The sequence below is a fragment of the Plutella xylostella genome, chromosome 15, assembly GCF_932276165.1.
Source record: "Plutella xylostella chromosome 15, ilPluXylo3.1, whole genome shotgun sequence".
In the NCBI taxonomy this organism is placed as follows: domain Eukaryota; kingdom Metazoa; phylum Arthropoda; class Insecta; order Lepidoptera; family Plutellidae; genus Plutella; species Plutella xylostella.
In genome coordinates this window covers 9,451,877-9,479,354 of record NC_063995.1, presented here as the reverse complement: position 1 = coordinate 9,479,354, position 27,478 = coordinate 9,451,877, and the positions used below count along the sequence as shown (strand labels likewise).

Here is a 27,478-nt window from a genome sequence, read left to right as displayed (position 1 = left end):
AATATAAAGAGGCGGTGGAACTGGCTCTGGCGCTGGAGGCTGCAGAGAAACACGCGGAGGTGAGCGGCAGCGTGGCGGCTGCGACGACCTCAGGTGGCGGCGGCGGCGGCGGCGAGGCAGGCGAGGGCCTGCACCAGGCGAGCGCGAGGCGCGGCGGCGGCGGCGGCAGCGGGGGCGTCTCCCGGCCGCGCTGGCCAGGCCGCGCGGCCCCCGGGGGCGGCGACGGCGGCGGCGGCGGGCCCAGGGCCCAGGCCGCAGTGCAGTGCTGGCGATGTGGCAAGCCACATCGGCCGGATAGATGCAAATTTGTGCATTATAATTGTGATCAGTGTAATCAAAGGGGTCACCTAAAAGTGATGTGTAAACAAGTAAATAACAGTGATAATAGATGGGCCGGGCGGCACCATTTCGTGAATGAGGAGTCGGACGAGGACATGTTTAACATCGCGGTCGTAGCGCAAGGTAATAAACCTTATTTTATAAAAGTACTGATAGACAATTGTGAGATAGAATGTGAAATTGATACGGGCAGTAGAATATCAGCAATTAGTGAAGACTTTTATAAACGGGTATTTTATCACCACCCACTAAAATCGGATAATTTAATGTTACGCTGCTATTCTGGTTCACCAATCGAGTCACTCGGTTATATTAACGTAGACGTTACCTTGGGGGTTGAAAAGGCTAAGGGCTTATCACTATACGTGATAAAAAATGGTAACCGTCCCTTACTAGGCAGGGATTGGATGCGGGCACTCAAAGTTAATCAGATAAACTTTAATGAAATAACCGAGACCTCATTAGTGAACCAGTTACGGGCGGAGTTTCCTGAGGTGTTTACAGATAAGTTGGGTACATGTAAACAAACCATTCGATTACAGCTGAGTGACGCGGAGGGCGTATACGTGCGCGCGCGGCCCGTGCCGCTGGCGCTGCGGGCGCGCGTGGAGGCCGAGCTGCAGCGGCTGCAGGCCGACGGCTCGGTGTACCGCGTCCACCATTCAGACTACGGCACCCCCATCGTACCGGTCGTCAAGGAGAATGGCGAGGTACGAAAATGCGGTGATTATAAGATCACAATTAACCCTAAATTAAAGAGGGACTTTTACCCTTTACCTCGCATTGAGGAATTATTTGCTAATTTGAGCGGGGGGGAAAAAATTTTCAAAGATAGATTTGAAACATGCCTATGAACAGTGTCTTTTATCTGAAGACTCTCAGCCGTACACGGCTATCACGACGCACATGGGTACATTTGCCTACCGCCGTACCCCGTACGGGTTATCGTGCATTCCAGAAAAATTCCAAAAGTTAATGGAAGAGACACTACGAGGGGTGCCTGGTACTGTAGTATTTTTAGATGACATTTGCTGTACGGGTGCTAATGAAAAAGAGCATATAAGTAATCTCAGGGCTGTACTCGAACGGTTACGTAACATGGGACTCACTATTAAACTAAGTAAATGTGAATTTATAAAAAATGAGGTCAAATACTTGGGCTTTATAATAGATAAGGATGGCTTGAGGCCTGATCCAACGAAATTAGAGGCCATTTCCAGTGCGCCACGACCTGAAGATGTATCGCAATTAAAAAGTTTTTTAGGGATGTTAAATTATTATGGAAAATTCATTCCTAACCTGAGTAGCTTACTTCATCCATTGCATAATTTGTTAAGAAAGGAAGCGAGCTGGAAATGGGACTCATTATGTGATAAGGCTTTTTTAGAGGCGAAACAGGCTTTGCTGAGTGAACGTGTACTAGCCCACTACGAGGAGGGGCGGGCCGTGGTGCTGTCGGTGGACAGCAGCGCGTACGGGCTGGGCGGCGTGCTGGCGCACCGCTACGAGGACGGCTCCGAGCGCCCCGTCAGCTGCGTGTCGCGCACGCTCAGCCCGGCCGAACGTAATTATAGTCAACTCGACAAGGAAGCACTAGCTATATTTTACGGAATTACCAAACACCATCAGTACCTATTTGGCCGTCGATTCATTTTACGAACGGACCATCAGCCGTTGAGTTACATTTTTGGGGCTAAAGGGGGTATTCCTCAGACGGCAGCTAGTCGCCTTCAGAGGTGGGCAGCTCGTTTAGCTGCGTATGATTTTACAGTCGAATTTGTTAGATCGGCGGACAATGGCCCGGCCGACGCATTATCGCGTTTACCGTTACCTCAGCAAGGTCGTGTAAAGGACGTTGTTAACTATATAAACTTGATTGAGGAGTCATTGCCTATAAGTTTCCATGACATTGCTAAAGAGACAAAGAAAGATGTGTTGCTAAGTAAAATCTATGGTTATGTTTTATTTGGTTGGCCGTCGAACACCACTTGCGAGGAAGAAAAACCATATTTTGCGCGTAAACATGAACTAACAATTGACTTAGGTTGTCTAATTTATAAGTACAGAATAGTGATACCGGGCACTTTACATAAAAAGATTTTAGAAGAAATTCATGAGGGCCACTTGGGTATAAATAAAATGAAAAATTTATCACGAAATTATGTTTATTGGTCTACTTTAGATCGAGATATAGAAGATATTTGTAAAATGTGCAGCGCGTGCCGCGCGGTCCGCGACGCGCCCCCGCGCGCCCCGCTGCACCCCTGGGAGTTCCCACTCAACCCGTGGCAAAGAGTTCATGCGGATTTCGGGGAATATGGAGGTAAAAAGTACCTAATAATAGTCGATGCACACTCCAAATGGATTGAAGCCATTATGATGCGTAGTACAGATTCGCGATCGACAATAGCCGCATTCAGATCAGTCTTTGCATCACAGGGTTTACCCTCGCAATTGGTGACCGATAATGGCCCGCCGTTCTTTAGTTTAGAGTTTAAGGAATTTTGTGAAAAGAATTGCATTCAACATGTAACGTCAGCTCCTTATAGGCCGCAAGGTAACGGGGCGGCAGAGAATGCCGTAAAAACAATAAAAAAATGTTTAAAACGGGCTTTACATGAGGGGGAGGACGTTGCTACCGCTTTATCAAAATTTCTTTTGCAATACCGTAATTGTCCCCATGCAACGACGGGGGTGGCCCCGGCGGTCGCGTTGATGGGGCGGCGCCTGCGATCGCGGCTGGACGCGCTGCGCCCCGACGTGGCGGCCGCGGTGCAGCGCGCGCAGCGGCGCCAGCAGCAGCACGCGCCGGGCTCCCCGCGCCCCGCGCTGCGCCCGGGGGACGCCGTGCTGGCCAGGGATTACTCCGCGCGGGGGGGGAAGTGGACGGAAGGGAAGCTAGTCGAACAAACCGGACCAGTTTCGTACAAAGTTGACGTAGGTCGAGAGGTACAATGGCGGAGACATTCGGATCAGCTGATTCCAGTAAATAGAAACCGATATTCATTAACGCGGGCTAATGCTAATGTAGTTGCCAATGACTCGGTAGAAGTTGATAAGGATGCTGACGTTACATTTGAGGATGCGTCAGAGGGTGAAGGGGACACGGCGGCGGCTGACCATAATAGCCCGGTCGGTGGCAGTAACAGTAAACAAGTGACGTCACCGCCGCCGCATCAGCTGTTGCCCTCCGACATGTCGGCCCGAGCGTTGCGCGCTCTCAATAGGGCTCAACGAGTTAATAAGAATAATAACTAAGTACCTACCAACTTAAAACAGAAATAACTTCATTTGTTTACGTTGTTATGATGTAGTGTGTTAAATTGTTAATGCGTGTCTGCCGAGTAAGTAATTACTATAGGATGTTAATATAAGTATGCTAACTGTGAACTTCTTAGTATGTAAATTCTTAGGGTGTAAATTCTTTAGTAGGTACATAATTCTTTAGGAGGTATGTACATTATTCTTTGAATACTATGTAGTATTATCTAGTTGTGTTTTTTAGTAAGCATGTGATTTGAGAGGGGAAGATGTTAGGATAAGTAGCTATATATATCTTTACCTACCTACCTGTGTTGCTATATGTATGTATGCGGTGTGACATTAGTAATAAATCAGTCAACCATTAGCCTCTGTGTTTCACTGACGTTACAACAAACACATTATTATAATTATGTACTATGTCATTATTATTATGGTAAAAGCTTCATATTTCATCATAATTTCTGACCATCAATATTGTACTGTAACAGTTGATTGAATTCTGTCTGCATTCACCACATTACACCCAGTACGAAACAATACGTAATTATAATTAACCATCGAATGATCGAATGCTTTGAAAACGGAAACCACATTAATTAATATTTTACAAAAGAAATCACTCAGGTTAAGTTTGTGGAATGCATAATGTTCGATCATTTATTTACTTCATTATTAAATGTATTCTTACCACAAAATACTATTTATAGCGGCTATTTTGATTAAGTACAATCACTGAATGATAACTAAGTATGTACAATTCATAAGATTTTAGATTCACAAGGCACAGTTTGCGGACAATCCCGGGTTGATGATGATGATGAGTTTACCAGGCATATGATAAGTACACTAATAACTTGTAATATTTACTTGGTTATATGTGAAAATGTAATGTAGTTACGCGTATTCCGTACCAGGTACTAAGATCTCTAAGACTACAAGAAAAAATAAATTAATATAGGTGTTTATGATTGTAATTTAATTTCATTGCTATGGCCACTATGTAACAGAGGTAGGTATGCATCACTTTACGAATCAAATGTGGCGTCCACACGCACACCGCGATACGTGTTACATAAAATATTGAAATAGAAATGGCACGATCGTGAGAATCAATATTTCACACTTCCTTATTACCAATCCGCCCGCCACCGTCCATACATAGAATAGAAACCTACTCAAATCTGCACTGTATAGATTAGAATTGGCCTACCTCAGGGGCTCAGGGGCCGATAATGACAATAAAATTGCAATCAAAACGGCTTTATCAATTTCGGAGCCATGATATCCGATCGATTTTCTGTCAGGTGTTAAAATGGCTATTTCCAATTAATCCGGACAAAGCCGTTGCTTTGTGACAACGCCGTTGACACGTCCTATTTCCTAACGTGGACGCGTCATCACGACGGAATAACTTGTCACTATCAGTTCACGATTACCAGCCCGATAGAAACGAAATCCATCCGAGCTAATCTGCATCGAAACGCAAAACGAATTCACGATTCGACATTCCGTAATTAGAACGACCGGTGACGTGACGCGACAATGAAGTGCCGGCGAATACCTGGCTGCTCGCTGTAGACGCCAGGCGGTATTGTCTCGTGACCCCCTTAGCTTAATACAACCGAATGAAACGTATCAAGTAATCTTGGTCTGTGCACTAAAATGGAAACCTACATACTGACACATTTTGAAGCTTTATAATAATTTTATTATGATGTGTGTCGTATTACTGCTGGGCTGTACTATCTAAAGTTAAATAATAACTTCAGATTCAGCCATAAGCAAGTATAATAGATTTTTTATGTGGTTAAATATTGACAGTAATATCCTAATAAGTAATAACTAAAGACAGATATCAAACCCGAATGACAATAATAGATTAACTTTGTTTAGTCTTTCGTTAGCAGCCTAGAGGAGTATGGAGGGAAATGGCAAGCCACGTTTGGAATGTAGGTGTTTGGAGAGTCAATGAAAGGTAAGCCCGTTGTCCGCGGAACGTGACTCGGCCGGCCTCCGCACAGCCTCACATAAGCTCTGAGCACACTAGTGTCGCATGCCGACGCGCTGACCTTTGCATAGACTCAGCATTTCACTAAAATGCATCCGCCAATGCATTAAACGGATTTCGATCATTCCATTGTCTTGTTCGAAAGAGCTTGCAAAATTGATGCCTGTAAACATTTTAAGCGGTCCCGGCAATGGTCGGGCAGCAAATGGACAAATAATGAAAGGCCCATCTAGTAAACAGCGTTGCAATTTTATGGCTGCGGTATGAGAGCAGGTAAGCGCGGTTGTTTCGTAACCGACAGTCGGTGCCGATGTGTGCTCAGTGTGCGCAGCAGGTGGGGTGTTCGGTTTGTGTCGGACCACTTTCGAGACAGGTGATTTAAGACTTTTACCGACGAAAATAAGTCGTGTTTTTGGGGCTACTTTTGCATGAAAATGTACAAAGTTACGGAACGGTGCTATGCCAGCCACGACTCTCCGATTGCTTCACATTACTCCGTACTTCATATTTCGTCAAGCAAGAGTAGTCCCTCTCGGAAAACTCGTCGAATTGTATTATTTGAGTAAACTTTTTTTAGGCTTCAATTTTTGCTCACTCGACCTTCCTTGGCACACGACATAATATATCTCGAAATTTTGGTATTGAATTGAAATTTTGTATGAAGCCCCCGATGTATTATTATGTCGATTGTTGAGATGATGTCGAGAGAGCGAAAATTCCGGACCAGCCCCCGTATTATGTAACTCCGAGTGGGGTTGGTTGGTATAAAATGGCTGACAACTTAGAGCATTATTAATTTATAACTTTTTATTGACTTATCTGATTTCACAAACGTTTATGTTGAATGTATGGATATATTGGTAGGCTTCTTGCATATTTCTTTCGCTAAGATTTTTGGTGTGTTCGGTTAATAAGTCTCTAAGTTGATACCAATTATCACCGGTTGCTAACTCTCAAAAAGTTACAAAATACGGGGGCAGGGTAATTAACTATACTGTATTTAACTTTGTGGTTGACATAATTGCGTAATGCGACTACTACGAGTACAGTCGTTACAAATACAAACATGTTATTTTAAAATAAAATTTCTACTGGCTATTAAGCAACCTGTTAATAATTAAGGTAAAATACGAAGTTCTTAAAGACCAAGTGACCCGTAAAATGCGAGTTAAAAACTAGTTAATCTGCGGTGTTACGAAAGCAGACATTATTGGAGTTTTTAACCCGTTTCTCGGTTAGGCGCCATTAACTGTTAATCCTAGTTTAGCCGCAGAGTTGGCCCTTTGAAGGAGAACTTACCGTTTCATTTTATTTCTCTATTGCCCTACTCGTTTTTGTTTAACATTGCTGGCTCATGTCAGAATCACTGTTTACAAAATGTTTTATTTTCGTGATTCTTTGTCGTAAAGGAAAATTTGTTTAGAATGACCCACTGAATCAACTCCCCTCAGTTTACTTAGATATACCCATCATGCAACACTCACTCTGTACAAAGTAGGATTTTGATTGTACCGTATAATGTAACAATATTATTTAATATCTTAATTATTAGAAAATAGATGTAGAAATGATGTTTCCAGCAGGGTCTACACTTTTTTAGCAGAGCTGGTAAGTGCCAATTTCGCCATAGTGGGTTAGAGCATAACCAGGGATTATGGCTTGACTTTTGACACAACTCTCAAGAATTTAATATGGAGATGACGTATAATTGATAAACCTTTCCCTGGTTACGATCTAACCGACTATGGAGAAATTGGAGCTAGCATGTTAATTTCATTCTTCTGTTTATGTCTTTTCCGGATAAAATTCTACCCCGTTTATATATATGCATATCGATGGTACTATGTAATACAACACTTGGAGAATCAGCAAAGACAGAGTGAGAACCTATACATAGCTATGTAGGTTGTCTTGTAATATGATGAACCTGTGAACTCAATCCTTTTGAGAGCCGAGTGAAATGTCCCACAGATAATATTCCCTCATATGAATGCAGGTCGTTTTGCCCTTCTAATTTTCAAGTAAGTTTTTTTTTTGCTAAATAGAGCATAAAGAATGTAATAAACAATTACTTACATATAAACTACTTACATATACTTACCTACATATGTAAGTACATAAGTTTTTAATTGTTATTGATTGCTCCTAGCAATCTATCATAAAATCATCATCAACATCCTAATTTGAAATTTCCAGGTCAATTTATGGTGAAAAAAAAAACAAAAGGTCAGTTTACGTTTTGGTACGATGTTGTGGTTACACAATTCACTATTTTATATCAAGTTAGTCAAATCGATATTTATCAATGTTATTGCTGGTACGATTGCAACCGTCATTTGCTAGAAATTGCGTCGGATATGGGTATGCAGTTATTATTTTATCAAGCTGTTAGCCCATGTATGACATCATCGCTGCATGGTGGAAACTGTGATTATTGTAGGTATAGGTACATATAAATATATAGAAACATAAATATATATAATGTACATATACTTACATACGATTTGTTGTATATATTGTTGTATACATGCGTTTCGTGTTATGTTACTTTATGCATTTATTTACATAATTATAATGTAAGTACAATATTATTATGTGATTGTGATGTCATTGTATCTATTTCAGTACCAATTTTACCGGAAACTAGGAATCCACATTAAGTTTTTATTTTTACGATTTAATATTAAATTTGATTTCATATGATAAATGTAATGAAAATCACAGTATTTACATCGGGATAATTGCTTATTTAATTTCTAGAGATCATTTTCTCTCTCGCTATCGCTCGGTCACCGAACACCGTCTCGGAATTAGATGAGCAAGTTTCACCCTTTGTGCAACCAATGTGTGTATTGTACCCCTAATATCTAAAAACTTTGATGTTAGAATTACTAAGACCGGGTCCACATTTGTATCACTTTCCCGTAGCAGATCTCCATATCCGATCATGATCTTTTGGACCCAAAAAGACTTTGTCAAATACAACATATTAAGTACTTCAAACCAGAGCTTATGATATGGAAAAATGATATAGGTAAGTAAATGTATACTCGGCCTAAGTCGGCAGTAGTCGGTACTCATTCCGTGTCACGACTCTGGCAATGAAGAAATGCCGATTCTCACGATCGCCTGACCGGCTTATCAACACGAATGTTGCCTATCATAAGATTAATAAAAAAAACTTGGGTAATGGTTGACTAAGTACATATTTATTTTAATACTAGTTAGTCGGTAGGTAAGTAGTTAACTGACCTATACAAGCCTATACCTATAGCAAGTAATAAAAAAAAGGATATATTGATTTAGGTAAGAGTACACTACTAAAGAAATTTGAGTTTTAAATGAAGTTTGAGAGAACAATTATATTGCATTGGTACAATTATGCGACCTTAATCCTGAAATCGTCATGTGAAAACTAGGAACTACTTCCATGTACGTTGTTCATTTATTTTATGTTTGTAAAACTACTATACTCAATCTGTGCAAGTAATAGCATTGATTGAGGTTACTTACCGTAATAATTTAATTGCCTACCCATGTGACTTTCTAACTTTGTATTATGTAGGTACCACCTGCATTTTGCATAAGTGATGCTAAGACGTGATGATTTTTTGCTAAGACTGCTTTGCTGACCGTACTTTAACATTTACAAGAATAATGTATTAAAGTATGTGGCTTGGTCACAAACATCTGGTAAGTATGCGAGAGTATTTAGTCGCGATTACCAATCCGGCAGAGATTTTTTTTAACTACAATACACGCACGCAGAGACAATCACGCAATATTGCATCTTATGGCCATCGTGTCGTGAGCTTAGGAAACTTCTACATCCGTTATTGGATTTAAATTTTAAATACAGTAAGTATTGCTGATGATCACATTTTTATTGTCACTCATACCATTATGGTCGTGTATTTTATTGGTACACTTTTATTGTATACTTAAATTATGTGCTTGGTTAAAAAAAAAACAACCATAAAAAGTCAGAGCAACCATGATATACCTGTAAAGGGTCAGGTTTCTATGCCCAGACTGTACCTACCTACATGGGTAATTCCGAAAGGATTAGAAAATTAATAGCATTATAAAACTTAATTGAATCCCATCCTTATAATGGGAAACCTAACCTAGTATATCACTGTCTTAGTAAATTTTACTTTGAAATTACCTACGAAGGTAATGTTAACTTACGCCAAAAGGATTATAAAATTTCATGTGAGTGAGTATCGGTAGATCGGTACCTATTATTACACGTTCATTGAATCCCAATAATGGGCTACCTGTCCCTTTTCAACACGACCGTTTCATATAGTAGACAGAGAAGCCAACAAAAGCCGTGCACTGACTAAAAATAAGTTAGTTTTTGTAGCTTCGTAGTAAAATAGCGAGGGGGAGGAAGCGCCGTGGGAACTGTGAATCAGCCCTTACAAAAGAGTTCAACGCTCGGCGCGCTTTGTCCGGGCTCACTCGGGCAAATCTGCTCCCGGACTCGCTATCTATCTAATTTGAAGTCACAACCAGACACCAAGAAGAAAGTATTCTCAATCAAACATTCTCATGGGACTGCGCACAGATTACCTACTCAAGAAAGTACCTATTGACGTTTATGAAAAATGGAAAGCTATCCGCTGCAGCCATTTAAAGTGGGTTATGGAAGTAGTGGTCATTTGTATGTTGATTCAGCGATTCAACTCTGATATTTTGTTCCGTTTGACGCTCTTTATAAAGTCAGATAGTTGTTAGTCAAGGTGGGTTGTGCGCTGATTATCTGTAAATCACCTGGCTTGAAAGGTTGGCTTTAAGTTTAAGCGGCCGCTGGAAAAGGCAAGTCGTGTACGTGTCGCGCCCACATGAGCGGTGCAAGAACTCACCGTCCGGCTGGCTGTATGCAAATACGCGATCCACTTATTGGGAACAGGCACTGAGGAGACGGAGACACACTCCCTCACAACAAATGTAGGCCACTGCACTGAATGAGTACGGAAAACAACAAACACTTTCAGCAAACACAACACAGAGAACCACGGCGGTCGGCACTGAATGGACCTCAACTGTTCTTAGTCAGCGAAAAGAGCAGCGAGAGCCAATGTTGATTTGTGAAACGTCTTCTAAAATCTACGGGCACGTATACGGAAGAAAACACGTCGAAATTTCATTGTGAGCGCTGCGAGGCGTCGCCCAAGTCTGTGAACGCGGCACAAATGTCAGTGCTGCGCGGGCGCACGCAGCCCGCGCCCGCCGCGTGACGTCACGCAGGTATTCAAAATGGCGGCTCGGAATTCAAGAGCCTACTTCGGTACAGTTAACAGAACAAGTTCCGAGAGATCCACGCATGTTACTCAATTCTCCGCATTTGAATTTATTGTTTAAATATCTGTGAAATGTATTCAATATACAAGTTTTAAGTATGTTTTCAATAATGACCGATGATTAACTAGCCTTTCTTCATGCAAATTTCTGATTGTTCCGAAGTAAACCAACCAATTTCACATACAATCTAATAGGTAGATCGTAGGTTAGTTACGATACTAAATCTTTAATTATGTACCGTTACAGCGAAAGTACATTATGCTTTATGGATCCTATTTAATTAAGTAAATTGGCCAATATTTAAATACACTCACGGGCAAAGAAACAGTTCCACTTACAAAATGCAGACACCAAATGGCGTCAATTTTTTTTAACAGGAATTTTGAATAAAATATTTATGTTTTATTCATGATAATATTCTTACGCGCCGATAAATGCACTTAAATATTGCAGAAGACGTCATTAAGTTAGTTATTTCCGTTTCAGTGTAATTAAGTGATTTTCTGAATGGAACTTTTTCATTGCCCGTGAATGTATAGGTATCTAAGTAATAATAAAGAGACAAAGGTAAAATTAGTAGATTCAGTTTAAATACTTACTGAAATACCTAATCTTCTTAGGTACTCCTCCGTAATAGATACATCCAACAACTCAACGCAAAAAATAGTAGTAGTATTTACCAACACAGTTAGCAAAAAAGTTAAGTACAAATCTATCGAATCTCTATAGGTACCTAGGTTATTCCGTATAGGTATACTACCTATGTTATTGACGACGCTGCGATGAGACCTTTAGTAGAACAATGGACACTTACCTGACACTTACTTATCGACTCTATGTTTAATTAGTAAGCTTCGCCTCCATCAAGCAAAACATGTTTAGGTAAGTACGTACCTACTTAATTATCAAAGAACTTACCACAATATTTATAAGTTTGATTAACTGTTCTTAGATAATACCTACTTTGAATGCTTGGCTGCAATGCAAATATAATAAATTGGCTTTTGTTAAAGCTATGTTATGTCTTGAACTAAACTATATTAGACTTTTATTTAATTGAAGAGTGACATAGTACTCGGTATCAAACCACACCAATACCCACCAGGTTTTGGTATGAAGAGTATTAGCTACCTTCAGAATTGCTCAAAATAACTAACAAAATTTTGAGGGACGTCAGGATGGATGAATATTTATTATAAAATGAAGGAAAGGAAGTTATGGCACCTATCTATATTATGTAGTTAATATACCAAAATAGTATATATTTGAGCGCCTACGTGCGGAGTAATAATGAGTAGGCTTTGAACCCACGCTCTTCCACATCACTCCATCATTGGCGTGAATGAACAAAGACTCAATTTGAATATTATTACCTACAGTCTTTGATACATTCCAACTTAATTGTCAAAAATTCAAAATCATTTTACATCAAGGAATGTCAGCAGGATCGTGAATACGGATGTTGGAGTAGATAAAGTAATCGTTTGTTTTATGAACCTCTGCTGTTAGGAAGGAACCGAATATCGTTCCCACCTGTTATCATAATCGCTTATCATTGATTCGAAAATTGTAACTACCTATATATAGCAACTATATATTTAAGTATAGTTTATCAAACAGAGGATTACAGGGTAGTTGGGCAATAGCTAATTAATTAGAAACGAAAGGAAAGCAGTAAGCGTATAGTGTTGACACTTTCATACCGATGCGATGGTGTAGCATTAGGCAGTTTCTTTTCTTTACAACGGCTGTGGAATGGCTCCGAATTATACGCATGGTGGAAACTGTAAGCAGGATTACTCTAGCTTGACAAAAAACAAAGTAACGCGATCTGTCATGAAATATCGGGTCGTTTAGCACAGCGAGATAAAGTCTTGGTTAACGCAGTAGCTCGCACAAAATTCGTTTTGTGTAATCGAGAGTGACCTCCAGCACCCATACTCGGTAATACCTGCAGCTACTTTCTTTTCTATCTTTCAAATAGTAATGGAGATATCTAATAAATAGTTTATCTGTTTTTGTTGTAGTATGTAAGTGAGACGATGATATTATTAGTTTTTGTTATAGTAACTATATATTTAAATTATGTATGTAGGTATACGTTTATTTTATAATATTATGTATAAGTAAGTATATATTCTAGTGTTTAACAATATAGATATTAAACAAAATTAAACTGTCCTCATTGTCTTTCGCACTACCTATCACTTTCTCCACAACGCCCAAGGTTAACTGGAAGAGAATGCTTTTAGCATTAAGTTCGCCTATGTACAAAATTAATTTATGTGCAATAAAGAATTTAATAATAATAATAATAAGATATTACGCGATTTAATGTTTGTTTCATTGCGCATAGTTGCGCACGAAATAGCTTGCTTTTACGTTTACGATAGACACTAACATTGAATTAAGTATAAACTTTCCTTCCTATTATCCAGTGAAGACTTCTAAATTACTAACATGCTTTTAATTTTCGGTCAAAAGGTAAAATCAGATCCCTAGCAGTACGCTATGAAGAAGATTAAGTTGTGAAAATTCCGAAGGTGCACAAATAGGTTATATATGCTACAATTTACAGTTGTTTTACGGGTATTTACATAACAATGTACCTAATGTAAGTACATACTTACCTAGTTAAGTTTCACAAAACAGCTGTAACAGTAGTTTATTACTGGCTTCATGGGTGACTCATAATAGACTCATTCATGCAGTTTTGTAGTAAATAGAGGTGAGTACCTACTATTTTTTAACCGACTTCAAAAAAAGGAGGAGGTTTTCAATTCGTCGGGATCTTTTTTTTTTTTATTTTTATGTATGTTCACCGATTACTCCGCCGTTTATGGACCGATTTTGAAAATTCTTTTTTTGGTGTATTGGGTTGAGCTCTCAGGTGGTCCCATTTTTTTTTCAGAATTTTAGTTCACCCCCAAGGGCGGGTAAAGGGGTAAAACAGGGGTATAAATTTCCATTTTGGGCACTTATCAACCGATTCTAATGAAATTTAGAACGTAAATATAGTTCTTATAACAAAAAAATATGATGGTGACCTTGAGCTGATCTGATGATGGAAACGGAAGGCAGTCAAGGGAACTCCTCAACGGTATATAGCAACTACCTCGTGTTTAGGCTTCAATGATTCGTATTGACTAGCAGGACTTATTGGTATCATTTGCTACTTACTTTTGATTGCTAATTATTGCAAATAAACTAAAAATAAAAATAAATAAATTATAATTTAAAAAAAATAAAAAACCGACTTCAAATAACCACCAAAAAGTAAGAAATAATTTAAGGTTTAGACCAATCCTAGGTGACAGTACAAATACCTATAGTGCCACAATCTTATCTGTTCCGGTGGCGACTTCGCTGTGATCGAATCCAGTGATGCCATCGATTAAATTTTGCCTATTTCTGGTTTAAACGACAATGCATTTCTGCTATTACCTATTGTTATAATTAGGTACATTCATAAGTATAGATAAATCAAAATATAGGGTCGATAGTAAATGAAAGAGGATATAATATATCAAACGACATTATGTATGTTGTATGGAAAATTTGTCCACGGCGAACAGAAATAAAATTAGTTCTGATTATGTTCTGATATAGGAGATTAAATCTAGATTACAATGGTATAGGTAATATATGTGGGTCGTGGGAATAACGAGATACGACTTAAAAAAAACTATTAATTATTATTTTTGAACACTTTATTTAACATTTTTAAAGTAAATAGAAACAAGAGCATACAATTAAAAGAAATTCAGACAGTGTGCAAAGGTTAATTCATGATCATCATCATCACGACCCATCACGTCCCCACTGCTGGGGCACGGGTCTCCTTCGAAAGGCTAATTGCCAAAAAGCAATTTCTTTCAGCCAACTCTTGATAGGTTGGGAAAATAATGACATGTCTTAAATCATCATTATTTCGTCTAAAATCGCTGCAGGTGCGAGAAATTCTTCTTGGTATACTGCATAAGATTTAAAGTATCATGTCATGTCCTCACATGTAATCACCTGTAATCAAAGAAAAATAAAGATTATATACTTTTCATCACGAGTATCACGACTATTCACGACCCATCCCGTCCCCACTGCTGGGGCACGGGCCTCTCCGCTCTCGGGAAAATATTTAATAAAATTACATGGAGTATATGGGTAAAATTATTCGTCATATTTGGCAACACTAACCTGTAGCCGCTGCAACTCGTTCTTCCAATTTTTCAAACGGAATTAAAGGCGCCTGAATATGTTATTCTTCCTGCATAAAAGCCAATATATATAGTACTACTTTTCTTGCATCACATTACAGCGCTTTTGGCATTATTTCACCCAGAAAATCACAAAACAAATTGAATAACGTAGCGTCAGCCTCTTCACAGAAATTGACAACTCAAATAACGCACAGAGTATGAAATGACGTTTGACAATGACGTCTCGTTAGTTGCACATTTCGACCACCGGAACAGATAAGATTGTGGCACTATAAGCAGGTATAGTGCCACAAATAATACTGTTCTTTTTTGAAGTTGGTGCCATATTTCTTCAGATTACGTTGTCACCGCACCAACATCAAAAAAGAACCTGCTTAGGTATTTGTACTGTCACCTAGGATTGGTCTAAACCTTAAATTATTTCTTACTTTTTGGTGGTTTTTTGAAGTCGGTCATTTATTTTTTTTAAATTATTATTTTATATACGGCGTCACCAATTCGTTATTGGTACTTAATAATACGAACTTAATATCTTGCAAAATAACTAATAGGTACATACTTAGTAAGATTATAGAGAGATAGTGAATAAATTTTTATTTTTTACATTACTAACCTACTGACGGTAGGACTGGTCCACCGATTTAAAGTCGCTCAGCGTGCTATGGAGAGAGCTATGCTTGGGGTTTCTCTGATGGATCGTATCAGAAATGAGGTTATCCGTCAGAGGACTAAGGTTACCGACATAGCTGTCAAAATATTCAAGCTGAAGTGGCAGTGGGCTGGTCATATCTGCCGAAGAACCGATAACCGTTGGGGTAGACGAGTTCTCGAGTGGAGACCACGAACAGGCAAACGCAGCGTGGGACGCCCTCCTGCCCGCTGGACTGACGACCTTAGGTGGGTGGCGGGTAGTGGTTGGATGAGGAAGGCCGAGGACCGAGTGTTGTGGCGCTCCTTGGGAGAGGCCTATGTCCAGCAGTGGATCATTATTGGCTGATGATGATGATGATGATGATGATGATGACATTACTAACTACGTCCCTCCTAACAAATTTTACGGGTCAAACAGTTGGCGCTGGGGACGGATCTTCATATTTTTAATACCGTAGTTATTTTAAAAATTAGAACAACAAAATGAGAAGGAGGTGGCGGGTCGAGCTCGTCAAATATTTGCCGGATTGACGCTGAGTTGCAGAAAAGAACATTAAGCTAATGTCGGCATTAAATCTATGTATGTCTCTTTCTGTCCGTATACTGTCAAAGCAAGGCAGCTATTCATTTAAGGTCGACATTAGCTTAAAGTGCCTTTCTGCAACTCAGCGTGAGAGGTAGCCGCATTGGATCGGGATGAGTGGAAAATTAAAGGCGAGGTCTTTGCCCAGCAGTGGGAAAATACATAGACTATTTAAAAAAAAAAGAACAATAATTACTGGACATACCTGGCACATGTTGTCCATTGAAGGTGACCCTCACGGCGTGCGGCTGCGGCTGGCGCGGGGTGAATGCGGCCAGGAACTTGTGGCTGCCGAGGGGTCTCACAGAACTGGCCACCAGCGCGCCGTCTGCCCCTGACACCTCCAGCTCCAGGTGCCCGGAGCCGGCCGAGCTGCCGTCCACTAGTGGGGAATGAGGGGAATAATAATATGTGGGGTCGTCTCACACACGGCCATTAGATATCAAGACAGGCAGAGCCTGTAATATGGGTATCGGACAGAAGAATAAATTTTTTATTCAAGCCTTTAGAATTCCAATTTCACTACCTGGACGTTGTTATATTAAAATTAATTAGTATAAGCCGTCGTCGTCGGTATTACATCTGTAGCGCTGAAGTTAGTGCAACTGCAATGCAATTCTCAACACAAGTAGCCGGCAGTGGCGACGGCTGTGTTTACAGTTGCCTCGAAACTTCCACGGAAGCGGAACGTTAACATTTACTTTACCTATGAATTCTACAGGTTGTCCAATTACTCCTTTGTTTGTTGATTTCACTGTGATTTGATTTGCTCCTCTTTGAAAATCCCTTTGTATTGGTCTGTAACAATGTCGATAATTGCACCGTTAAGAGTTAGCCGTAAGCGTTTTATTGCATGTCGGAACAAAGAACATGTTGTAACGTTAACTTTTTGCTTTGCCTTCAACTCCTGAAGCTGAAGGGTTAATTAAAGTTGGCGAACTTTACACTGTACTGTAGACGGCACCTCTAGTAGCCTGAATAAAAATATTGCAACAAACGTTACAAACATACATAAGTTGAAAAAGGTTCTGCCAATAATATCCCCCGTGTGCACTTTCCACATTTCCACGTTGTATTTCATTTTCCACACGCAGCGAAAGGGGTCATGTCGGCCATGTCGGCTATATTTGCTGATCGAGGTTTTATTTAAGGCCCGGGTCTCCTATTTACTCCGTAGGTCGCGTCAAGTGTCACCGCCGTAGGCCGCGTCACAATTCTCATTATGTCTACGCGCCAACGTCGGCGTGTGAGGGAGACCGCATCAGTACATTTCTATAGTGAGCATCGTGACGCGGCCTACGGCATGACGCTGGACGCGACCTACGGCGTAAATAGGAGACCAAGGCCTAAAATGTCACGCACGGCGGCGACGCGGCGCGGCGCTCGGGCTAGGCGAGAATGGTTTTGATTTTGAGTATTTGTTGTGTCGAATACCTGAAACGGTTGTGTGCAGCATCCGTTTCGGACTCGGCCCCCCCGGTTGGGTCGCGGGGGGGCCTATTGGATAAAAAAGACTGCTGTTGTTTCTGTTGCTTCTCCTCCACGCTGCTGTAGGAAGAGTCGCGCACTACGTACGATGAGCTCTCGTGGACTTCGCGCTTCTTTATCTCCGACTGCAAAAAAATGTTAATGTAAGCTTACGTACATATTCATAATAAAGTAGAGGTAGCTAAACGAGCTGCAATGAGATTGAAATAAAATTAGAGGTAGGTATCTTTGGAAGTTGGAAGTATAGAGGTACTCTAGAAACTACGTAACTTGACATTTCCAAAAGACACTTTTTAGGGGCCCCTTGTAGTTGCGGATTGAGGGGTGGTTAAATTTGAATAAATATGTCAAAACCACGTCACGCCGCTATTGGTCACTGTTGCGTTTGCGGCCACATCAATCCACTCTTATTTTCCGTTGATGCAACATGCAAAGATTGACATGCATTTTGTTTCTCTATCATCATACCTACGTTGCAACGTGTTAAATTCTGAAGGACCACAATACTTACTCGACTAACATACGTGTCGGAGTCGTGCTCATCAACCATCCGGTCGAGGTGGCGGTTGAAGGAGTCGTGCGACAGATCCGAGAACTTGTTGAGCTGCTTGTTCAGCTGCGTGTTGCGCTTGGTCTCTCGCTCCAGAGTGCTCTGACCGAAGGACCTCTCCGGGGCCGGGCCGTCCAGGCTGGAACCAAACGTATATTGAAAACAAAACAAGATAAAACGGTATTATTTTTGAATCTCTGATCACTATGTAACTATAGAAAAGCCAAGAAGGTATTAGAATAGAATAGAATATCACTTTATTGCGCGTAAAATTTTACAATTATTTGTCCATTGTCATAATATTACTCTACCACCATTTCACAAAGGCCCTGTCATATGTATATTAGGAGGAAAGAAACGGCGAAAGAAACTCCTCGAGCATCTTTTCAAACATATTATTGTATTAGCGTAATAGCATTTGGATCGCATCTTACCTCGTGTCATTGAGCCGTTGCCGCGTTTTCTCTACGGTGTCCCATGAATCCTTTCTCCCTAAATACGATCTCCCTCCAGGATCTCCCGTATCTGAAAAACAAGTAAAATATGTAAAACTGCAAAATGTCTGGTTACAATAATATAATATTCTTTTCGTAACGAAAAAAATATATTATATATCATACCTAATATCTTACTCGGGCTCCCCAGTCTCCTGGTCCGATCGGCTTCCAGAGAAGAAAATGGGCTCCCTTGATCCACGTTGTCCTGGGACCCGGTATACGAACTGTATTTATAATTTGAGCGCTTTTCCACAACTTTCTTTGTGGTGGCTACCGGACTGTATCGGTCTGTCGGGCTACTCATCCTGAAATGAGACGAGATGAGTTAAACTTTCACTCGACTATACAACGGTTATGTGACAAAATTTAATAAAGTTGTAGATAAGTGTACCTGTTGATGGGACTAGAAGTCCTATTCAACGGACTATCTTTCCTCGACAAAGGGCTAGATGTACCCCCGATGGGACTCGTAGCATACGGGCTAGTAGCGCGGTACGGACTAGTTGCCCTATACGAACTAGTAGTCCCATAGGGACTATCGGATCTGTTCACATCGAGACGAGACCCGCTACCCAAGTGTTTGGTGGTGATTGGACTCGCGGTGCGATTCCTTGGGCTTTCTGACCCGTACCGGGTCGTGAAGATATCCTTCTTGTTCATTCGTGATGTGGAGTAGGCTGAGTCGGTCATGTCATAGCTTTTGTCTTTGAAGTCTGAGCTGTAATAGTCCATGGAGTCTCGACGATCTTCGCGTCGGTCAAATGAGCTGGTGTTGTGTTTCGTTGTATTCGATTCGTAGAATGATGAGCTGTTCAGCGGGCTCTCAGATCCAATACGCGTAACTGGAATATAAATATGTATGAGCCACAATTTATCTCATCTCCTAGACGTTGGATTGGTTTGGCCATCATAAGCAAAGAGCAATTATGTAACAAGCTAATAATAGATATTCTGAGGCAGTTTTACTTGGACTGGAGACTCGTCCCCGGGCAGGAGACGGGCTGATGGTGGCGCGATGTTTCTTAGAGCGTGACCCCACACGGAACATATGCGGGGAGCCTTCCACGTCATATCCATTGAAGTAGATGTACAACTGTAAAGCAACATTTTATGTTAATTGATTGAAAACAGATCACAAATTTGGTGGTGCTGCTAAAGACAGAGTACAGTGTTAAATAACTTACCCTATGTTTTCCCGGAGCTTTAGGCATGAATGTAGCTCTATACTTCGTGTTGGACAGTTTCTCGAGCGCGCACATGACGGATCTCTTGTCGTGGACTATGTCCAGTTGCAGGTCCCCTTTGGCGCCGCAGCCACTGGTGTCGAGCTCGAAGGAGTGAGGTTTGAGCGGATCAGCACCTTCTAGAGCCCCTTGGCTCAGTCTCACGCCAGCCGGGTCGAATACGTCACATGTGAATGGTCCACCCTGGGAAAACCAGTATTATAAAGAGTACGTACTAGAGTCTTATAGATAGGTATCTTAAGAATATTCAGACATGGTTCACGGCTTCTGGGGCTTAAATGTTTATGAATAAAATCATAAAAATTAGAATTAATCACAACAATCAGAAACACACCAACGTCAAGCACTAACCTGAATATGCTCTCCCTTGTACGTAATGGCTATTGTCCAGGTCCCCGCCTCATCAGGCTGGAAGGTGGCACTGGAAGCCGTGGTGCCCGGCGCCGACGGCGGCGGGTGCCGCGCCTGCAGGGGCACGCTGCGCCCGCTCGGGGAGTGCGCTGTCACGTCGATGTCCTCACGACGAGGGGCGCCTGGGTAGGAAGAGGATTTGTGAACCCGTGTATTAAGATGGAAGGCAAGATGACTGTGTGTTTGAAGTGGATTAAAGATTGTGGACGATAAATGCAAGAATGCAATGCAAGTGAGCTGGACAGCTAACACTCACATGATTGTCGTCGAGATTCAAGGTTCATGGATAACAAAATAATGTGAGTTCAGTTACCTGTAGCACTGACAAGTACTTCGACTATGCTGCCCACAGCACAGGGCGCCATGCCCGGGGGCGGTACTGACACCAGGCGAGGAAGCACCCTGAAGAAGTATCTCCCATCCACCCTGAAAGCAGAGATAGGACACGATGATGATTAATGTAAATATGGACGCAAAAGTCAAATTATCGCAATGTAAGATTAGCAGGTGCAGAGACTGCAGAGGTTTCCTCAATATATGATGATACCATCAAAATTATTGTTAGACATAGCCTCTCCTAAGGAGTGCCACGAAACTCTATCCTTGACCTTCTTCATCCAGCAGGTAGTGACCTAACCAAGTTTCTCAGTCCAGCGGGACGCTACGCTTGCTTATGGCTAGATACCCTATCCAAAACACAAAATAGCCTACCTGATATCATCAACAGTGAGCACAATCTCGTGCATCCCCGCATGTTCAGGCACGAACTCGCCGGCGCCGCGCGCGTCCACGCGCAGCCGGGACTCCTGCTCCAGGGGGTTCACGATGGACACCCGCACGTCTGATGTAGACAGCTCCGAGGTCAGAGACTCCACTTTGATGTATGTCTGAAATTTTGGGGCATTTGTTAGGGTAAGCGGGATAAGGCTATAACGAAGCTCTAGTTATCAACCATTACGGAAGTTATTGAGTTCCTTTTTATCATGTTTTGAGGGTGACAAAACATGATAAACATGCTTCTAAATAGGAAATTATTGTTTCAGAAGTAGCTCTAGTCTAGCTTCTTCTTCTCAACTGAACTGCGTGGCCCACAACATCACACCGAAGTGCTCCACCTTGTTCCTTCATCCTTTTCTTGATAACCTCCCCTTTTAGTCGCTTGTTGTTACGTACTCTCTCCTAACATCATGTGCGCTCTACCCAATGTATACCTAACTTCGCTGTAAACACCACAACTCACCGGCTCGCCCACTCTCCCTGACGTAGAGTCCAGCGCCACCCGCAGCATGTCGTGCACGGGGGGCCGCGGCCGCACGTTGCGGAACTGCGTGGCCCACGACATCACGCCGAGGTGCTCCACCTCGTTGGTGCTCATGTCCTTCGCTGATAGGACAGGTTGCACGCCTGTGAGGGGTTAAGGGGTTAAGTTGGATTGATGAGTGAGCTCAACTTGCTGGCCACCGACAAAGAAGGATGAAAGCGCCTGGTGTCAGCCCCAGACTCCTCGGAGGAGTAGCGGGAATGAAGAAGAAGAAGAAGATGAGTGAGGGTGGTTTTACGGTCGTGCGTGTTTCATAACCTAATAATAGCGCATTGCATTAAACCCCTTCTTAATGACAGAGTTGTTTTATGGCAGATTTCTGTAATGGCAGAATTTTGTACAGTGGATACATGAATGTAGAAACATACCTTTGCTTCATAAATACCTAATACCATGCAATGCATGCATACGCACGACATTAAGACCACCATTAAACACTATGCCTTCGTATTATGAAATGTGGATCAGGAATGGGGGTGGGTAACAACCTCACGAATATAAACAGGTACGCCGCCACCGTCTGCATACACAATTTCCACGTAACCCACGGTTAATTGGATAACTCTAGCAGGTGTAAGGGTCCTTACAAATTGGGATTTTATTTGTTTATCTAATAAAAACTAAACTCGAGAGAAAAGAGATTTTCATGACATAAGGTAGGGCTACGAAACCACCTAATAGGTCTTCAAAACCAATTTTATGTAATCTAATGCCTATAGTTTCACCATAGTCTGTTAGATCATTAACACCCCTGTTACATTTTAAAGTCATCAATTATAGGTCGTCTCCATATTAAATTCTTGACAGATGTGTCAAAAGTCAACAACTAATACTATAATCCCTTGTTATAGTCTAACAGAGTATGGTGAAACTGGGGCCTAACGTAATTGAAAAAAAAAAACTTAACACATTGAACGCCGACTACGCAATATAGCGTAGGTACCTACGTAATTTCTACCAGCTTACCTAATTTCTTGCCAGCGTCCAGTGCATGCTGGTTGTTCTCCTCCCAGCGCGCGGGGTCCTTCCGCACGCGGTTGGGCGGCAGCGCCGGCCCGCCCAGCGACCGCACCAGCTCGTTGGCCACGCGACCGTCGTTCCAGTCCGTCTGGAGTAGAGGATATTGGATTAGTAATCTTTCGGAGTGAGTTTCTGTCGAGCATTGGAGAGTTATTGGTAATTATTATGATGATGATAAATAATCAATCGTGTCTACAAGATACTACTACTAAAATACTCTCTTCAAAGAAAGACTATATACTAGCTGCGGAATATTTTAATAGGTGCAATAATTAGTACCATAGGATTGCCATCTTAATGGAACACCCACCTACATACAAGATCCGAGAAAAAAAGGTAATTTTGTCCTAGCATGTTGAGATCAATGTCAAATCTCTGCCCCGGCCGAGAAACGAACATTGGACCATCGGCATCGGTAGCAGTCGGTGTTAATTATACTCGTAGTACCACTCTGCGCTATTCGTTCAGCATTAATAACGGCAATAAAATAAATTAAAACAGTTTTACGAGTGTATTGTGTGGTTACAGAAACACAATACGTTACATAACACAGGCCTGATTGAACATTGATTGATTGATTTTAAATGACAAACGATCGTAAAACGCGATATATCACATTCTGAAATTTACTAATCATCGTCGGGGCAAATATACGAGTGTTTGTGACCCAGTTACTTACTGAAGTGGTATTTTTGTTTTATTTGTGATTTATGGGAATAATCTAAAAATGTAAATCATTGTTTTATGGTTAGGCCCAAAACTCCCGATGAGAGTGTGATTGGGGGCGGGCAACGGGCTCTCCCTATGTATAGAAAAAAAAGTGTAAGTTATGTAAAAAAAAACATTTTTCCACTGATTCTTATCCTGGAAGAACTGCTGCCTATTGAAAATTTATCGCAACCCTAAAATTGTAATGTAGTTTTGTACTGTATATATCAATGCAGTCATATTTTAATCTTTGTATTGTAAACTCACCGTAAAATTCGTGATACCCCTCTCCAGCCTCGAGTTGACCCACTCGAGCGTGGTCCTGTACCCGGGCGACCCGGGCTTCAGGAAGTAGGAGAGGTAGGTCATGCCGGACAGCTCGTCCAGCCATGGCGACGCCAGGTACTCAGGCTCCAGGACCATGGGCACTTCGAGCTCGCGGTGGGCTAGCTTCATGGCTCGGCGGCAGTTTTCTACAGCTTCGTGGCGGTCTGGAAGGTGTAATTGTTTGGTGAGGTGTGATGGTAGATTGATAACTGAGGGAGGTTGGTATGTTGTGATTGCTGCTGCTCAATCTGATGATGATGACTCATGAAAATTAGCTTTGTAAAATGGTAGCTGCAAATAGCATTTTTTGGCGTACCTATTTTATGTGTTCATATCTGGCGAGACGAGTTCTAATGGTATTACATCTAATAACATGTAGGTAACTAGTGTAGTTAGCTGGGTTGTGGCTTGATAAAAAGGCCAAGGATATAGTGTGCTTAGGATATACCCTTTGTTCAAAAGTGGACAATAAAAGGCTGATGATGATCTCTTAAAAAAAACTGGTTTAACTTACTAAGTTCTCTCCAATGCGGGAAGATCCCAGGCTTGCAGTGGTCTAGAAGAGCCGAGAGCAGCACGCCGCTGTTCCAGTCGGTGGTCAGGTTGGACACGCGGCACTCCGGGATCGCAGATTGGAGCCAGGAGAGCATGAGTTTCCTGGAATATTGAGTATAAGATAGAAGAGAAAAAACCGTTTTTAGTAGCTTTACGCTTAGTACAATTGTACTTTAAGCTATAATATTAGTAAGTAATTACTTAAAACCCTGAGAATTAAAGAAACAATGAAAAAACTAACTACTCTCCAAAATATGTTGAGTTTATAAATTACCTCGGTGGGAACTTGCTCCTGCCTATTTGGTAGCGGACGATAAGTGACCAGATGAGGCCTAATATTAATTTCAGGTTGCCGTTGACGATGTCCACGTTACCTGAAACAACATAATCGATAGGTGTTAAATTAACGTTCCGGGTTTAGAACTGACAGACTTGATGTCTCGGGGAACTTGAGCCTTTAAATAATTATAGCGCAAAGTGGCATAGACCGCATTACACAAATAGTAGATTATCGAGAGTATACGAGTATACGAGTATACTCAACTCAATCTGTCTATTACAGCTTCTACGTCTTGCTTGACAAAATACAGTTTCATAGTGCATCGTGTTTGTCGATAATTTGTTCTAGAATTACGTTTCACACTTGAAACCAAGACATATTATACGCTCGCGACTCTCGCGAGTAATGAAAAAGTTCCACCTGCCATTGCCGTTCCATATGCATCTGTGGAACTTTTTCATTGCTCGCGAGTATACATTATAAGGATACAAAACTACCCAACACTAACCAATATTGACCAGCTTGACCCCGTCATCTTCAATAGCCTGAAGCGCGGTCGTCACATTCTCGAACTTGTGGTGTTGGTTGGAGGGCGCGGGGCTCCAGCCCTTGAGCCGCCACCCCTTCCGCGCCTTTTTATACTAGAAGCCATTGAGTGTACACCCGAGTCCGCGTTGTTCTATGCTTGAACCCTTGACATATTATTAAGGTACCTACAAAAGTTTCCAACACTTACCAATATTAACCAGCTTGACCCCGTCATCTTCAATAGCCTGAAGCGCGGTAGTCACATTCTCGAGCTTGTGGTGCTGGTTGGTGGGCGCGGGGCTCCAGCCCTTGAGCCGCCGTCCCTGAAGCGCCTCCACCAGCGCGCAGAGAACCGTGCCGTCGCGGAGGTCTTCAACCAGGTCTACCACCTGAGAAGTTATATGGAGATGTTTAAATAAATGGGACGGAGACCAAGACGTCTGTGTCATGACCGAGCGGTATGAGTGAGCGCAATGAAAAAAAAATAGACATGTGAGAGTCTCGCCTCCCGTGCTAGGTAGGGATGTACAGAACCTTATGGTCATCAGATTACTCTAGCGCTTTAGTACTTCAAAATGCCAGATGGTTTAATATCAGAAGAAACGTGGAGAAATAATACTATACTCGTAAGTACTTAAGTAATACAAAACAAATACTCTATAACACAGAAATCGAGACCAAATAAACATTATAAACTCCACAGCTAACCTTAATATTCATAGGCTTCAGCGTCTCATTCACCCAATTCCTGAAGGTGTTGGCCTGGATCTCCACCCACAGGTCTTCGTGGCCCTTGATGGCCATGCCCTTGGCAGCCGTGCCCTCTGGTGACCTGGCGGCCAGGCCGGCCTGCGTGATCCTCCCGGCGGAGCCCTCGGGAGTGTGGGCCTTCACCCCTTGGTGAGACACTCGCACACCCTCCATGGTGGAAGTCGGAAGTTGACCTCACTCACGCAATAAGTCTTTCGATCATCACTTCGACGTGTTTGCCGCACATCTTTGTTGAAAGGACCTGTAGGGTAATATAGAAATGTTATGTGTTTAATGGTTGTGGTTATGTAATGGGTGTATAATGTAAGTCTATCAAAGACAGAATAATCTAGTATGTAAAGAAAGAATTTCCAGAATAACGTGAACATTTAATTAGCAAGATTCGGCTTTTATAAATAAATGAAAGTGGCAAACTGTGAAACGAGCTATTTTATCACCCAAAAAGGTCCAAAGAATATGAAAAGAATTATAAGTAATCACAGAATACTTAAAATTATATAGAATGTAACTTTACAATCAAACGTGGCTCGGCACACCGACAGGTAGATGGAAATCAAAGTAACATCATCACCTTTGTCATCAATAAAATTTAACGACTTTGAGACTGTAAAATAAAATGTTACCTACCGAGTAAAGCGAGGTAGAGCAAAATGAAAATTACTAAAATGGTAGAAGTAAGTTAACCTGTAAGATAATATTTGTCTAGTCTATCTAGTAGTAAGGCCCTTAGGTAAAGTTATTATTATGTCGAGGTACCTAGACATAACATCGTTCATAGTAAATATATTTAAGTAGGTATATTAAAGAAACACGGCTACACTACGGGGATAAACTACGGTAGTATGTAGTACATAATATACAATACATGTACCAGTGTACCTACATACATACAACAATTATGTACGTGTATGTGACCTTTCATTCGCAGTGTTTGATGTTTCTGAGTAATAAAACCAGTCCTAGGTCCGAGGGTCGGAATCCTCCACTTTGTTGTCCCAAAATTAATGACAAAGGTTTCGTTTTTGCTCTTGTTAAGAGTAAGAGGTAACTAGTAAACTTATCTATAAAATATCAACCTATAGGTATGTAAAAAAGTTTTTTTTTGTATTGCAATCCGGTTTTAAAATAACGAATATTTTGCAATTTTTAAAATCTCAAAGGGAAGCCAATAGGAATCGTGTTATATGGAGCCTTCACCACTGGTAGAAAGTATATATTGACCCATACAAAAAGCAGATGGATGAGTGCATATTGTGTTTGACGACATTGATCCTTGTACATAATACATCGATGACGGATTGTCACGCAAGAACATTGATTGATGATAGTTTTCAGGGAGTTCTATAGAAACAAAGTTCCCGTTATCAACTCACTCGCAAGTGTGCCAGTATCGGCTATTGTAAGTT

The 27,478-nt window shown here is 41.4% G+C and overlaps 1 protein-coding gene across 1 annotated transcript in view; it reads right to left on the bottom strand.

The window, feature by feature from the left end:
* The window catches only part of LOC105384276 (filamin-C), a 67,541-nt gene extending 41,211 nt beyond the window's left edge, over positions 1-26,330 (bottom strand). Inside the window, exons 1-19 of the mRNA XM_048626038.1 lie at positions 26,010-26,330; positions 25,510-25,690; positions 24,768-24,867; positions 24,453-24,595; positions 23,879-24,102; positions 22,850-22,991; positions 21,803-21,966; positions 21,274-21,449; positions 20,876-20,988; positions 20,503-20,684; positions 20,092-20,334; positions 19,874-20,000; positions 19,299-19,749; positions 19,031-19,212; positions 18,845-18,935; positions 18,372-18,549; positions 17,807-17,985; positions 17,079-17,170; positions 16,578-16,754 (exon numbers count right to left, since the gene is read on the bottom strand). Of these exons, the coding sequence (XP_048481995.1) occupies positions 16,578-16,754; positions 17,079-17,170; positions 17,807-17,985; positions 18,372-18,549; positions 18,845-18,935; positions 19,031-19,212; positions 19,299-19,749; positions 19,874-20,000; positions 20,092-20,334; positions 20,503-20,684; positions 20,876-20,988; positions 21,274-21,449; positions 21,803-21,966; positions 22,850-22,991; positions 23,879-24,102; positions 24,453-24,595; positions 24,768-24,867; positions 25,510-25,690; positions 26,010-26,225 (3,361 nt within the window). The 5' untranslated portion in view covers positions 26,226-26,330. The remainder of the gene's footprint in view (positions 1-16,577; positions 16,755-17,078; positions 17,171-17,806; positions 17,986-18,371; positions 18,550-18,844; positions 18,936-19,030; positions 19,213-19,298; positions 19,750-19,873; positions 20,001-20,091; positions 20,335-20,502; positions 20,685-20,875; positions 20,989-21,273; positions 21,450-21,802; positions 21,967-22,849; positions 22,992-23,878; positions 24,103-24,452; positions 24,596-24,767; positions 24,868-25,509; positions 25,691-26,009) is intronic.
* Between the last annotated feature and the right edge of the window lie 1,148 nt (positions 26,331-27,478).